This window comes from Polypterus senegalus, chromosome 3, assembly GCF_016835505.1.
Source record: "Polypterus senegalus isolate Bchr_013 chromosome 3, ASM1683550v1, whole genome shotgun sequence".
In the NCBI taxonomy this organism is placed as follows: Eukaryota; Metazoa; Chordata; class Cladistia; order Polypteriformes; family Polypteridae; genus Polypterus; species Polypterus senegalus.
This window is the reverse complement of record NC_053156.1, coordinates 237726082-237742286: the sequence shown is the minus strand read 5'-3', so window position 1 is coordinate 237742286 and position 16205 is coordinate 237726082. Positions and strand designations below refer to the sequence as shown.

Below are 16205 nucleotides of genomic sequence, written 5' to 3'. Positions count from 1 at the left end.
TGAGAATACCTTGAACAGAGAAAACTAACATTGCAAGAGTTCACGCTACAACCTTACGAACTGCTCACTGTAAACACTTTTTTTTTTTAATGAGTTTTAAGCACAGGGAAAAAACGAACATTTGAAAAATCCTTAATTTATACAAAAACTAACCATAAACAGCCAAGAAAACTAACCTTGCATGAGTCGAGTTCTGACATGAAGGAAGTGAGCAGGAAGCTGGGTGGAGAGGAGATTACAGTTTTCAGGTAAAGTCCCTCTGCGCAGTGCACGTCTGATCGAGAACAATGTACAGGGAGAGACTGGACACGTGCGTAAATCACCGGCGCGTACGAACCGGAAGGGAAACAAAATAAAGCACAAAGAGTTCACAGTGAATGCACAGGGAGAGACTGAACACGTGTGGAAATCATCGGTGCATACGAACCGGAAGGGAAACTGGCTTGTTCGTCACCCGAGTCTGTGGTCATGAACTGATGCAAAAGGTTGGCAAACGCTTTTGGTCATAACCCAATTTCTACATGTTCCAAGACGTCCGTGACCCAAGGTTCCACTGTACCTGTGTTTGTTTTGTTTAACTTGACAGTAAACTGAGCAGTGTTTTGTTGAAATGGATCTGATATCATGTTTATGCAATTTAATTGCTACACTACATAAGTTGAGATCAGAAAATTTGACAACTATTTACATGTAGAGCTTTACTTCCCTAAACACTTGAAAGCATTGGTTTGCTCAATCACTATGCTGGTGTTGTTGATATGAATTACACTATTGTGTATGTGTGCATGCTCTCTGATTTGTGCTGATTGAAATCAATTTCATCTTGTTAAAAGGACCCCTGAATTAATGACTCTATTTCAATAAATACTGCTAAATTGACTGCTGTGGTATGCAGTATATTTTTAGTACTTTTTAAAAGTAATGGCTTCAATTTCAGATTTTAATTGGGACGCAATGAGAAAATTTTACTTGCATTATAAAGTTTTTAATTTAGTTTATTCACTTTATTCTGATTGCAGCGCTATTTTAACACGTATTTCCAAATTATAAGGGAATAAAAATAAACAAAAACCTATATAAAAGCATTTACTCTTTGAAAAGAAGACTTATTATAAAATAGTCTGTTACATAAATTGTCCATTATAAACACCCAAATTTACCAATCCACCAACTCCCGTCTTTCAGTCTTGGTAAGTGTTGAGCAGTTAATAATATAATTGTAATATTCAGTATAAAGTCTGCAAGCAAACTTACTGTAATCTGTTTTATGTTTTGTCATTCCATGACGCCAGATCAAATAACCAATAAGCAGATGCAAAAAACTGAACAAAAATGCAGAGTTAATAGAAATTGTTAAATGATTTCTTTCTACAGTTGTGCTTGAAAGTTTGTGAACCCTTTAAAAATAAATATATATATATATATAATATAAAATTCTTTTCGCGTTTGAAATGGAAATTACGTATGACCACAGAACATATTATAATACAGGAACTAATCACTTCGTTTGTGGATGACATTTTTATATCGTCTTTACGAATTATTTGTGTGAGAGTTATTTTACTAATATTGAAAAGAAGTAAACACAAACACACCGATATATCCCATAGAAGTGCGCCCCGCGTCACCCTCTCCCAGCCCTCGTCTCTGGACTGCAGCGTTGAGCCATCTGCCGCCAGGCACGTTCTGACAGAGAAGTTTTATTTATTCACCCACGTGACTGTCACGGAAACTGACACATTATGACTTTTTTTTTTTAATTGGCAGTACAGTAATCTCTCCTCGATCGCAGGGGTTGCGTTCCAGAACCCCCCATGATAGGTGAAAATCCGCAAAGTAGAAACCATATGTTTGTATGGTTATTTTTATATATTTTAAGCCCTTATAAATTCTCCCACACTGTTTATAAATATTCCCCGAACAGTTCTACAGCATAGACCCTTTATATTCTCTTAGTTATTAAGTAAGATTCATTGAAATTATGTATGTAAACACACTGTTTATATACTACTCACAAACATACGTATCAAATCAGGAGGAGGAGGTTTAATACGTAATACAGTTTTAAACATATTGTAATTGATTAGGTAATATAAAAATAAGTGAAAAATCTATAACATGCAAATACTGTACATAAAACCAAAATGTTATTTTAAAGATAATGTAGAGTGTCTCCGATATCACATATGTTACAGTCATTAAGATACAGGCCACCGGCAATAAATACCTGCAATGCAAGAAAAATTGTATAAAATGTGTGTACAGTTACAATAGATAGATAGATAGATAGATAAACATATGTACATGTACTAAGTACGTAGAAAATTAGTTATGGGTTTTCACCACCGACTTGTCCGATAACGATGAGTTTAATTTTACTGCACAACAAAGGAGAGCGTTACAGCTCTTCTAAAGGAGCCTCTTCAGGCGGTTGTGTAGAACCACCGTTCTTCTTCGGCTCCTGAAGCAGTAGCAGGAACAGATCGTTTTGGAGCCATAACGAAGGGCTTGACTATGCACAAAGATAAACACAACAGTTAACTCTTTACACAGCGAAACACGTTAATGCTGAATGAGCGAGACGAGACTTCCTGGTTAACGCAGCAGAATTAAATTCGGCGCTCCGTCGCTGAGCCAGTCAGCACACAGGAACTTAACTGCATGCTTTGATTGGGTAGCTTCTCAGCCATCTGCCAATAGCGACCCTTGTATGAAATCAACTGGGCAAACTAACTGAGGAAGCATGTACCAGAAGTAAATTGTCCGCAGAAACCCGCAAAGCAGTGAAAAATCCACGTTATATATTTAGATATGCTTACATATAAAATCCGCGATAGCGTGAAGCCGCGAAAGTCGAAACGCGATATAGCGAGGTATTACTGTACTTGATAGTAGAAGAGATGAGGAAAACAGCTTTGCGTCTTTCTACTTTTTAACTGCGCCGAGCTGTAAACAATGTGAAGATGACACCGCGTTCCGCGGCGAGGGGTCGTGAGAACAAAGTGGATGCTGGGAGGCGTGGAATGTCAGGCTGCTCCGTCGGGTCAAGAGTTGCAGTTTCGAGCGCCGTCCTCTCTTCTCGCACTGTTTGTGACACTTTGAGTCCCCCTCAGCTCCTGGGAGACTGTAAATCTTTGCAAATGAGTGTGATGGGTGCAATTGAAGCAAAACTCTTTTTGTAAATTGCGCTGCACGACTACTTACTGTCCCTTAAGGTGAGTACAGGTAACTAAAACCCCGCAACATTCAAGGTTGCTTTTGTGATAAATTCTTTTAAGACGATGGAGTGTTTACATCTAAGAAGATGTACTGACCCTTTCATGTAAAGTTTTGGACTTGGGAATTGTTTGGACCTTCTGCCCGTTAAGCACGGAAGGGCAGCATTCACATTTCTTTGAATAATTTTACTCTTAAATCACAGGCATGTAGTGCAAGGTTGTCAGGCAGAAATTTGCAGGATTGCATAGAAAATGTAATTTCTATACCACAACAATTGTGTAGCGCCTTTCACAAGGAATCTGCTACCGAGACATGATCCAAATACATTTAAGCTGCTGTTAGTGCTACTTACCTGTTGTGTTATAGCGCCTTTAAAATGTACTTTACCCGAAAGCACTCCAGTACTGCTCAGTGTATCTTCTTACATGTTACTGTTTTAGTGTTTAATAATTTATATACTAAAATTTATTTTTTTTCCCTTGCACTCAGTCAGCGAAGCCACTGGGTAATCAGCAAGTGTTCTATATTTCTGCCACTCAAAAATATGTAATATTCGATCATTTTCCTCATTAAATAAATGACCAAGTATAATATTTTTGTCTCATTTGTTGAACTGGTTTCTCTTTATCTACTTTTAGGACTTGAGTGAAAATCTGATGATGTTTTAGGTCATATTTATGCAGAAATATAGAAAATTCTAAAGGGTTCACAAACTTTCGAGCACAACTGTACATAAAAAGCTTGGCGGGCATGCATCTTTGTAAGATTTTTAGTTTTCCTTTCATTTTTCTATAGCATAGCTCAGCTACAATAAAACAAATCTTAAGTGCAGCTTTGTTAGGGACAATTAAATTTCCAGTATTTATAAGATTTCTATATTTTTTGTTAAATACAGGTGGCAAGAGCACTATGTAATTCCTCCACTTCTGGTTTACCTTGCTTTACACCCCAGTCGATCTTGCGGTCCAGTCAGCGACCAACTCCAGTGGGTTCACCATCTGCCTCAACTGTAAGATCTCTTACTCCACCTCTACGATTAAAAGAGAGTCGCATCACATTTTTGGAGGATGCATTATCTAAAAATGACCAGTGGAGCAATGGGGTAAGTGGAAGCTGGATCTACAACCTATTTTGAAAACCTACCTTGCATTAAAAAAAAAAAAAAAAAAAAACTAGCAGTGTTGTGTTGAAAGTTAAATAACAAAATATTTAAATCATTAACTTTTAAATGTAGACTATGTTTTGTGTAATAAGCTCTGGAGCTTTCCAAAGTATTTTTGATGTCTTGAAATAATTTTTTTGTGTTTTATTGTAGATTGTAGCTTGCAAAGAAAGTATTTTGCCTTCCAATACCACTTTACTTAATCCATCTAACGCCTGGTCTGCTTCCTCCAGTGAAAGTCTTTTATTGCCAGTAAACCGATCATTAGTTCCAGACCTTCAGGTAGATTTGGATGAAGGTTGTGCAGTGACAGATGTAGTACCAGAAGAACCATTTTTCAGGAAAGAAGATACTTCTAAAAATCTATCAATGCAGTTACAAGAAAAAACACTTTTAAATGAAGAAATTTTACTAAACTCAGAAGGAAAAGAACCTTCAGAAGAAGAAATAGAAGGCTGTTTTGATGAAGCAGAATTAAGGTCACCAGGTAAAAAATATCAAGAAGTAAATGAGGAACGTAATATGGCAGAGGAGCGTAAAAACTTTCCAAAGGAAAAAAGTGGAGAAGGTTTTGAAAGGATGGCCGGAGAGGAATCCAATAAAGACTTTCCAACACAAGAGGATATGTGCCAGGCAGCAAGTGTAGATTCAAACAATTCTGCAAGTAGCCCATTGGAATTTCATGATGATCTTTTCCATGGTAGTAAAGAGGAGGATGTTGAGATTTTAAACTTTGCTGCTTCTGCTAAAAATGCAGAACATCCACAAGTAGCATCAGTAATGACAAAGCAAAGTGAACTAGAGTCTGTTCATCATGATTCCTTTGAAAAAGGTATAACTGTTTTTTGTTATATATTTGTATTGTCATTAATTTGATGGCTTTACTGTTCTTTTCACATACATTCTGAAATATCAGTAATTTTTTTAGTAGTTTTGAATTATATTGAATATCAGGATACTTCGTATGTATGAAAAATGTTCTGTGTTTACTTCTTGATTTGTATTTTAAAGACTTCAAGATTGAAGAGCCTTCATCTGAAGTTGCAATTTCACCTGTAAAAAGCTCCTCAGAAACAAATGTACAGCTTAATAAAACAACTGAGAGGTAACATTGTATTTTATTAAAGAAAAAAGTGTCAAACGTACAGTATATGTTTCTTAAATAGATGTTTCTTAAATGTCTTCATTGAAAATATTTAGCTCTTGGGAAATTTTGTGACGAATTTAATAATTAAGCTGCATACTGCAAACTTTTGCTTTTATTTTTAATTTATGTAACATTTAGTTAAACAAGTTAAATGCCATCTTAAATATTTTGCTTTATGATTTAATTGTTTAAAGGGATAATGATATGATTTTTGGTTCCATCCATTTATTTTCTAACCCGTTGAATCCAAACACAGGGTCACGGGGGTCTGCTGGAGCCAATCCCAGCCAACACAGGGCACAAGGCAGGAACCAATCCTGGGCAGGGTGCCAACCCACCGCAGGACACACACAAACACACCCAGCACACACTAGGGCCAATTTAGAAACGCCAATCCACCTAACCGGCATGTCTTTGGATTGTGGGAAGAAACCGGAGCGCCCGGAGGAAACCCACGCACACACGGGGAGAACATGCAAACTCCACGCAGGAAGGACCTGGGAAGCGAACCAGGGTCTCCTAACTGCAAGGCAGCAGCACTACCACTGCGCCACCGTGCCGCCGATTTTTGGTTCTCTTTTAATAAGTAATTATAATAAGTGTTTGTTTGTTTGTTTATTTAGTGATCTGTCAGTACAAGAGGAACAGAAATCTTCTTTCACTTTGTGTCAGGCAGCTGTTGGTCTCACCTTGGTTAACTCGGAGGCAGCAACTGTTGACACGCAATGTAAGTAATGATTCTTGTCATAGACATTTTTGTGATCTATGCCATCAAATGCACTCAACTTCTATTGAAACTGGAGTTTTTATTGCAAAGAATATTGATTTAAACAGATAACAGAATTCAAATTTGATCTGCCAGGAGCAAAAACGAGGTGAAGCATAATGTGCCTGTCTTTGTCCTTATTGTCTTCAAGGATCTTGCCAAAGATAAAGAAACACAACTGTTTGCATAGCTGAAAAATAATTAGAGATAATTTCAATACTTAGTTTTAAAATTAGATTTGTTGGCAGGCTCTATGGGAAGTACATGGATAAACTGAACAGACTAAATTGAGTGCTGGGAGGGTTGGCATTGGAGGTTTTTGTGCAACATTTCGTGATGAAAAAAGTTGTATAATGAGCAGGTACCACAATAGCCAATGTTTGGTAAAAGAAAAACAAAGTAGTGCATTTTAAAAGTATGGTTTGGTTGTCAAGGCCAAAATGATACATTTTTAGTCTACGTTTGATACTTATATCTCTATCTGAGCTATCATTAATTTATTGTAATTTATTAACTAATAAGCTTAATATATGTATTGTATACATTTTAAAAGGATAACTTACTACATTTGTTCTCCCATTAAACAGCTGTTGTGAGTGTAAATGACAGTGAAGATCTTGGTAGCACTCCTTCAGAGCCTAAAGCAGAGGGTATAGCTGAAATAGATCTTGACAGTGAAGCTGAAATTATTGAAGACAATGATGTACATTTGAGAACATTTCATTATGATGAGAAAATCATCTCCCTGGAGCCTGAACCTGTAAGAGACTTGCTTACAGTTATCACCCATGAAATAAATGCCCAGGTAATCCTTATAATAGAATGTTACTTCCTTAACAAAAATTTAAATTTCAAAGGGAATAATTATTTTTATGTACTGATTCTCTGTGCCTCAGGTTATTGATAGTTGCTAATTTGTAAAATGTATATGATTTTCTCTCTCTTTTCCTTATTATGCTATATTTTGTAGGTGGTAGAAGATACAGAAATGGAGTGTGAATGCCTTGAAGACAAAGCTGATATAGTTTCCTATACTGAGCTGAGACCATCAGATACTTTACTGATTCCATTACAGTTCAGTAGTGAAGAGCATTTTGAAGGTCCTTTGCTGCCTGAAAAAGAGACAAATGAAATTGAGCCTACTGTAGTTCGTGATGAATTAGAAATGCCTCCTAGCAACTTTACTTTAGTTCTGGAAGCTGAGGAAGAAGAACCAGAAAGTTCAAATTGTAAATTAGGTGAAAATCCATTAATTATAGAAGTATGTAAATTTGAGAACAACGTTGGTGCTTTTACAAGTGAAAATAATTCTATGAAACAAATGAATCAAGAGTCGTTAAACCTCATTTTGCCTGGTACAGACAGTTACGACACCCACTTGAACACTACAGTGAATTGTCCACACTTCTCTGAACCCTCTAAAGAGAATAATGTTGAGTGTTTGGTCAATACAGTTAAGAACATCAAGAGTGAAGACTTTTCAATAGACCTTATTCAGCAAGTTGTTCCAGTTGAGACTTTAGTAGTAAGCAAGGAGGAAATACCTGCTTTCTCAGGCATCCATAGTCATTCTCCCAATAAGCAAACAATGTCTGCTGAAGAACATATTTCATGGCGTACCAGGGGCAGAAGTGTTATTTTAGTAGAGAATAGTATGGTGGCTCAACCTGAAAGAGTTAGTGACGATGAACAGAAAACACCTGTTCCTCCTTCTTTGAGAAAAGGCAGAAAGCAAATAAAAAGTGTTACTGATGGTGAAAATGATGAGGGGAAATCATCACAACCTCAGGATGATATTTCATATATATCTGCCCTCAGAACTACACGAAGTACAAAACGACATGAATCTGAAATAGCAATTACACCAAGACGAAGTCTAAGAAGACTTTCTTCTGCCACAGATGAAACCCCAAAATCCATTTTAAGCAAAAAAGGACTTGGTAAATCCGTTGTTGGTGTTGCTTTGACTTCATTAATAGAGCAAACAGAAGAGAAAGAAGAAGTACCAGTTACTCCTAGCAGAAGAACTAGACAGACACGGAGCAAACAGGCACACAGTCCTGAAAAAGCTCAGCCAGTTGCTCTGGAAGGTTGTGAAAGTCATTCAGAGAGTATTTTTATTAGTCCTACAAAGCCTACCAGAAAATCACAAATTATACTTGCAAAGGATATGCAAAACATTGAACAGGAAGAGAAAAATAGTCAAGAGCAATTTTTGGTAACTCCTGGAAAACGCAGTAAAAAATCTAAAGTCGGCACAACTGGAAATATTCCTTCTGCTACAATGCAATCTTCGGTTCCTATGAGAGTAACTCGCAGTAGGTTGTCAAGCTTAAGTCTTGGCACTTCTAATTCACCTGGATTTAATTTTATGGCTCTTGGAGATACACCTTTAGCATCTTCTGCCAAATCACCTAGTAAAGTTAAATTTCTCGACAAAATTGTGAAAGATTCTGCCCCAGTTATAGAAATGCCTGTGCTAAGTAAAGTTCACAAGGAAATTACTGAGACCACGACAGATAACAGGAGAAGCACACGATCGACTTCAGGGCACAACCGAAGTTTGCTGCAGTCTGCAATAGAAGTCACTAAAATCTCAAGTGTACATGATGCAAAGACTAAAAAGACTTTGGCGGTGGATGCCACAGATATTTATACTAAACATTTAAAGGAACTTCATACAGTTAGTGAGTCCGAACAGAGAGTACTTCAGAACATTCAGTCCAATAAAGACACAGAACGTCAGGAATTACCTATAGAGCATTTTACCTTCTCTCCTCCTAATACAAGAGGACGAAAGACAAAAGGTAACCATTTTTAATGTTCTACTACAGTATTAATGACATCAAAAGTACAAGGTACTTGAGAGGGCTTTGCTACTGATGAATTTTGGTGTATTTGAATAGAAAATAAGGCAAACTGGTTCTTCTAAGGACAAGTTTCAAGTATGATGTGTTCAAGTGTAATTTACACATCACTCACTCTGTAACCACTTGTTCATTTTAAGGATTGCAATAGCAACTTCCTAAGTTTGGGCAAGACCATGTGTGAGGTTTTAGAGATTAACTGCTTGAAAAATACGAAACTGTTCATTATTTGCATTCTGTTAAATCACCATTCGAATATGGAGTAACATGTCTAATGAGAACAACACAAATACCTCCTTTTGTTTTGACATGCTGATTGTCAGCCTATTAATACATTCATTAAAATCATTAGTGAAAAGTCAAGCAAAATGACGCCTTTATTGGCTAACTAAAAAGATTACAATATGCAAGCTTTCGAGGCAGCAGTTGCCTCAAAAGCTTGCATATTGTAATCTTTTTAGTTAGCCGATAAAGGTGTCATTTTGCTTGACTTTTCACTACATTCATAATGACTAACATGGTACAACACCCTAGTACTTAAAATCATTGAAAGAGATACAACCATTATCTTAAGTGAAAGAAAAATGGTTCTTACATCTTGTTTATTGTTGGAAAATAAGCCTTGATCATTTATACTCCTATTTTTTTTAGAAATATTCACCTTTTCAGAATAAAAGACATCCCTGTCATTATGAATGTAGGATGCAAGGCTGAATCTTCAGTATTTTGAACATCCATGTCTGAGTCTATGTTTCTGAATAATTTGATTTACTGTTTATTTGTAATAAAATTATTTACAGTGGTGTGAAAAACTATTTGCCCCCTTCCTGATTGCTTATTCTTTTGCATGTTTGTCACACAAAATGTTTCTGATCATCAAACACATTTAACCATTAGTCAAATATAACACAAAGTGCAGTTTTTAAATGATGGTTTTTATTATTTAGAGAGAAAAAAAATCCAAACCTACTTGGCCCTGTGTGAAAATGTAATTGCCCCCTTGTTAAAAAATAACCTAACTGTGGTGTATCACACCTGAGTTTAATTTCCGTAGTCACCCCCGGGCCTTATTACTGCCACACCTGTTTCAATCAAGAAACCACTTAAATAGGAGCTGCCTGACACAGAAGTAGACCAAAAGCACCTCAAAAGCTAGACATCATGCCAAGATCCAAAGAAATTCAGGAACAAATGAGAACAGAAGTAATTGAGATCTATCAGTCTGGTAAAGGTTATAAAGCCATTTCTAAAGCTTTGGGACTCCAGTGTACCACAGTGAGAGCCATTATCCACAAATGGCAAAAACTTGGAACAGTGGTGAACCTTCCCAGGAGTGGCCGGCCAACCAAAATTACCCCAAGAGCGCAGAGACGACTCATCCGAGAGGTCACAAAAGACCCCAGGACAACGTCTAAAGAACTGCATGCCTCACTTGCCTCAATTAAGGTCAGTGTTCACGACTCCACCATAAGAAAGAGACTGGGCAAAAACGGCCTGCATGGCAGATTTACAAGACACAAACCACTGTTAAGCAAAAAGAACATTAGGGCTCGTCTCAATTTTGCTAAGAAACATCCCAATGATTGCCAAGACTTTTGGGAAAATACCTTGTGGACTGATGAGACAAAAGTTGAACTTTTTGGAAGGCAAATGTCCCGTTACATCTGGCGTAAAAGGAACACAGCATTTCAGAAAAGAACATCATACCAACAGTAAAATATGGTGGTGGTAGTGTGATGGTCTGGGGTTGTTTTGCTGCTTCAGGACCTGGAAGGCTTGCGGTGATAGATGGAACCATGAATTCTACTGTCTACCAAAAAATCCTGAAGGAGAATGTCCGGCCATCTGTTCGTCAAATCAAGCTGAAGCGATCTTGGGTGCTGCAACAGGACAATGACCCATAACACACCAGCAAATCCACCTCTGAATGGCTGAAGAAAAACAAAATGAAGACTTTGGAGTGGCCTAGTCAAAGTCCTGACCTGAATCCAATTGAGATGCTATGGCATGACCTTAAAAAGGCGGTTCATGCTAGAAAACCCTCAAATAAAGCTGAATTACAACAATTCTGCAAAGATGAGTGGGCCAAAATTCCTCCAGAGCGCTGTAAAAGACTCATTGCAAGTTATCGCAAACGCTTGATTGAAGTTATTGCTGCTAACGGTGGCCCAACCAGTTATTAGGTTCAGGGGGCAATTACTTTTTCACACAGGGCCATGTAGGTTTGGATTTTTTTTTTTCTCCCTAAATAATAAAAACCATCATTTAAAAACTGCATTTTGTGTTTACTTGTGTTATATTTGACTAATGGTTAAATGTGTTTGATGATCAGAAACATTTTGAGTGACAAACATGCAAAAGAATAAGAGATAGATAGATAGATACTTTATTAATCCCAAGGGGAAATTCACATAATCCAGTAGCAGTATACTGATACAAAGAAACAATATTAAATTAAATAGTAATAAAAATGAAAAAAAATTAAAATAAAATTAATGTTCGCATTTACTCCCCCGGGTGGAATTGAAGAGTCGCATAGTGTGGGGGAGGAACGATCTCCTCAGTCTGTCAGTGGAGCAGGACAGTGACAAAAGTCTGTCACTGAAGCTACTCCTCTGCCTGGAGATGACACTGTTAAGTGGATGCAGTGGGTTATTCATGATTGACAGGAGTTTGCTTAGTGCCCGTCGCTCTGCCACAGATGTTAAACTGTCCAACTTTAATCGGAAGGGGGCAAATAGACAGCTAATATACAGTGGTGTGAAAAACTGTGTACTTAATATATAGTAATTTCATTCCAATTGTAGTATGTTCAGTTTTCTGTTTTATTTAAATTTTTTAATAAATTTGTTTTTCACTGTTTGTTTTGTTTTCAGCTGAAACAATTCAATCTCCTGAAGTACCATCCAGTGCTAAACCCAGTTTTGCCTTTTCTCCTCCTGCAACACGCTTGAGGAGAACTCATACAGCTGTATCTAAAGATGCTTCTCATGTGGTAAGAAAGATACAGAATTAATAATTAGTTTTACCAAATTATGTTGTATCTTTTCAGTTAATTTTTGTACCATGTATAGTGAGTGCTGTGAAAAAGTGATTACTCTGTTTCTGATTTATTTAATTACTGCAAAATGGTAAATGTTTTACCATTGTTTTCTTCAATCAAAATCTAATATTAGATTAAGGATATATGAGTGAATAAATAGCAGTTTTTTAAAACTGTGTCATTTATTGAATTAACAAGGTTATCTAACACACGTTGGCAATGAATAAAAATGTCTTTGTGCCCTTACTCCTAATTACTGGTTGGGTTGTGTGTCATTTTCTATTAGGAATGTCAACCCACTTTGCCTTATGGAGCTGCTTTAATTCCAGCATTTACAATTTCGACTATGAACTACTCAGTCAATTTCAGTTACATTTGGATGTGTTGACTTTGACTTGGCCATGCCAAAACTTCTTTTCAAGTCTTCTGATGTAGACCAAATGTTCTCAATCCACTGTACTAATTCCCTTCATAATTTTAAATACTTCAATGATGTCACCTCCTAATCTCCTTTTGCTTAAACTGAAAAGGCATAGCTGTTTTAATCATTCCTCATAACTCATCCCCTGCAGTCTTGGAAATCACACTCTAAAGTTTAGTAAGGCCATATTTAAGGTCTCTTGAAGAGCAGAGCTGAATCGAACTGTTACGACAGCTTGAAATGGTAATTAAGTTATTCTTGTTAATGCCACTTTTTGTGGATTTTTTTACTTAATCTTTAATCTGTAGTTATAGTTCTAATAAAGTGCACATCAACAGGTGATTCAATAATTAAATTATTTTCATTTATACCGCTTTGTCCAGGTTTTTTACTTAAACTGTGGTTTGTTATTATAGTATTAATACAGTGCACATCTAAAGATGAACTCAATACGGAATTATCACATCCTAGCAAGGTATTGGAAAGCATTAGGATTAGAATTATGTAGTCGGGATAGATGGATTACCTTCAAGATGTTTTTGGAGAGGACCAAATGCAGGCAGTCTCACCCGAAGGAACATAGTTTCTCCCAGAAGCAATCCAAATTATCCACAAACCTGATGTTTTTTCCCATGCAGAAGCCTCTCAGCCAGTACTGTAATGCCAGCATACGACTGTAGTATTCATCAGACCTAGCTAGGGGGAGATCACCTGAAATGAAGATTCTTGCTGCTGGGGTCCTCCTTCATGACATGAATGAGCACTTCCACTGTCGATTTTGAGTGTTGTTTTCTCTGGCATGTATTACAATGGTCCCAACAACCCTGTCCTTATGCTTCTTGAATTACCTTGTTACTATTACTGCTACCATGTAGTACTACCACATGCCATCATTTACTACCATTAACATATCTTTTAATAGTCTGGACATAGATAATGCTATTGTATTACTGGACTGAGATTAAAAGCCATTATGTTTGCTTAAACTATTATCAATTAGTGCTTTTTGAATAACGACTGATAGCAAAGTAAAAATCGCAAATATTTGAACTTGTTATTATCTATACTAATAAAAGGCAAAGCCCTCAATCACTCACTCACTGACTCATCACTAATTCTCCAACTTCCCGTGTGGGTGGAAGGCTGAAATTTGGCAGGTTCATTCCTTACAGCTTCCTTACAAAAGTTGGGCAGGTTTCATTTCGAAATTCTATGCGTAATGGTCATAACTGGAAGCTGTTTTTCTCCATTTACTGTAATGGAGATGAACTTGAACGCCGTGGGGCGGAGTTTCGTGACATCATCACGCCTCCCGTAATCACGCAGTACATAGAAAACCAGGAAGACCTCCAAAAGCGCTGAAGAAAACATACATTATATAATTGAGAAGGCAGCGAAACAATAAGAAGCGAGCGAGTAACATATACAACCATATTCATGAGTTCTGCTACTTTGGAAACAAAGCATGATGTAAACCTACACTTTAAATTAAGTTCATAGACAGGCTGCCGCTGGCGTTTGTAATTTAGTGCCTGCCCATATAAGGCCGTCCGTCAGCGGCAATCCAATAGCAAACTCCCACTAAATATTCACGGGTTAAGGACTGTGCTTATGCAGAGGAAAATGAGATGGTCAGGGTGGTGTTTGGTACAAACTCAGCAAAACTGCGAGAGAAAGTTTTAAGTGCTAGGACTAAGGTAACATTAAATACAGCCATGGACATAGCACGAGATGGCACCAGCACAGCTGGGAAACTTCGATGCATGTACACCGAGCGCTCACGTGAACTGACGCAGTGCACAGATAAAAGCAACAGTTCCAAAGAGCTGAACAAAACCGAATTACACAATTGAAAAGGCAGCAAAAATATGAAGCGCCTGATACTTACAAGCATATTCATAAATCCAGCTACTGCGGAAACAAAGCACACGTTGGAAAAAGTCAATGTCCCGCTAAAGGAAGACAGTGTAAAAAAACCCGTGCATGCAGTGTGTCAGGTCTCAGATAAAGAAGAAGACGAGCTGTTTATTGATGCAGTAAGAAACGAATCGATGAATGAAACCTGTCATCTTTACAGCGATTGACAAACACGGAATGTAACTTGAACACAACACATCCTACAAATACGAACCTGATTGAAAGAAATAATGATAATCAAATCCTTGATGACAGCAACACTCAGTAACACTCACAAAACAAATACTGTATATTGACAGTCATGTTACGTTATTTTTAAAATGTTCCCTTTTCTTTTCTAGCTTTTTAACACACTACTTCTCACTGCGATACGCGGGTATATATATATATGTATATATATATCCCGATCTACATACTCGAATAATGGATACTTTATTAGCCATCAATGATTGTTTTGGTAAAGCCATACTCAGTGTATTCATTAGATGAGCGGTAAAAAGTAAGAGCGAGGGAGGATGACTTATTGAGGCATGCAGGCTGTAGTGCGTCAACTCTATCTGAATTGCGCGATCACATTTGAAAAAATATATCTTTTCAAGTTCTATTTAGTCCATATGTGTCAAACTCAAGGGCCGCCCGGCGTGTAATTATATCCGCCCCGAGATCATTTTATATACTGTATTATTGTTATTAATGGCCGGGTATATGAAGCGCTGGTAACACAATAAACTACAGATCCCATAATGCAGCGCTTCAGCTGCCTTGCGAACACTTACGCGTTAATCAAGTCTAGCTTATGATGCTGCAAGTTATTGCGAAGCTAGCTCACACGATGCTGAAGAGAAAAGTTGATTCTGAAAATAGAGCCTTTAAAACCGATGGGAGGCTGAGTATATGTTTACTGAACCCGTGTGTCTCATTTGTGGAGCTAATGTGGCTGTAATTACAGAATTTAATCTAAGACGGCACTATGAGACAAAACATCAGGGTAACCTGAATGCAATGCAGAAGATACAGAAAGCAGAAGAATTAAATAAGAATCTGACACTTCAGCGGACGTTTTACCGTGCACAATCACAAAGTGATTTCAAGTGAAGCTGCTTTTATGGGAGACACAAATGCACCAGTGCAATTTGCCCCACTTTCCCTGTTGCCAAGTAATGTTAAACCAAGTCGTCACTACGGTGTTCCCAAATACGCACTTTGCTGATAAACTGAGCGCACTGAGTTTGCACGGCGCTTTGGTGACTTTGAAGAACAAAAAAAGTCCGTCTACATGCGGCTCGAACCTTGTGCATGTTTGGTAGCACATATCTGTGTGAGAAGCTCTTCTCAGTGATAAAGACTAACAAAACAGCACACAGGAGTCGCCTCACTGATGAGCACCTGCAATCCATCCTGAGAATCTCCACAACACAGAACCTCACACCAAACAGAAACGAACCTGTTGCCAAAAAAGATGCCAGGCGTCCAGCTCTAAAATGACATATGAGCAAAGACAACTGAATGATTTGATTTGTTATTGCTGAAAGGAACACATTTTATTTATATTTCCAGGTTTTGTTATGCAGCATGTTCATATTTGAATTTGTATAATTTTGACAGGATATATTTTTATGGAGAGCAAAATCTTTTGGGATATTTAAAATCTAAGTTTATTTTT

The 16205-nt window shown here is 37.4% G+C and overlaps 1 protein-coding gene across 3 annotated transcripts in view; it reads left to right on the top strand.

The window, feature by feature from the left end:
* The window catches only part of ahctf1 (AT hook containing transcription factor 1), a 141742-nt gene that overhangs the window by 115906 nt on the left and 9631 nt on the right, over positions 1-16205 (top strand). For all 3 annotated transcript variants that reach the window (XM_039748808.1, XM_039748807.1, XM_039748806.1), the window contains exons 28-34: positions 4115-4321; positions 4535-5213; positions 5393-5486; positions 6152-6255; positions 6882-7099; positions 7265-9101; positions 12038-12156. In XM_039748808.1, coding sequence (XP_039604742.1) covers positions 4115-4321; positions 4535-5213; positions 5393-5486; positions 6152-6255; positions 6882-7099; positions 7265-9101; positions 12038-12156 — 3258 coding nt within the window. The remainder of the gene's footprint in view (positions 1-4114; positions 4322-4534; positions 5214-5392; positions 5487-6151; positions 6256-6881; positions 7100-7264; positions 9102-12037; positions 12157-16205) is intronic.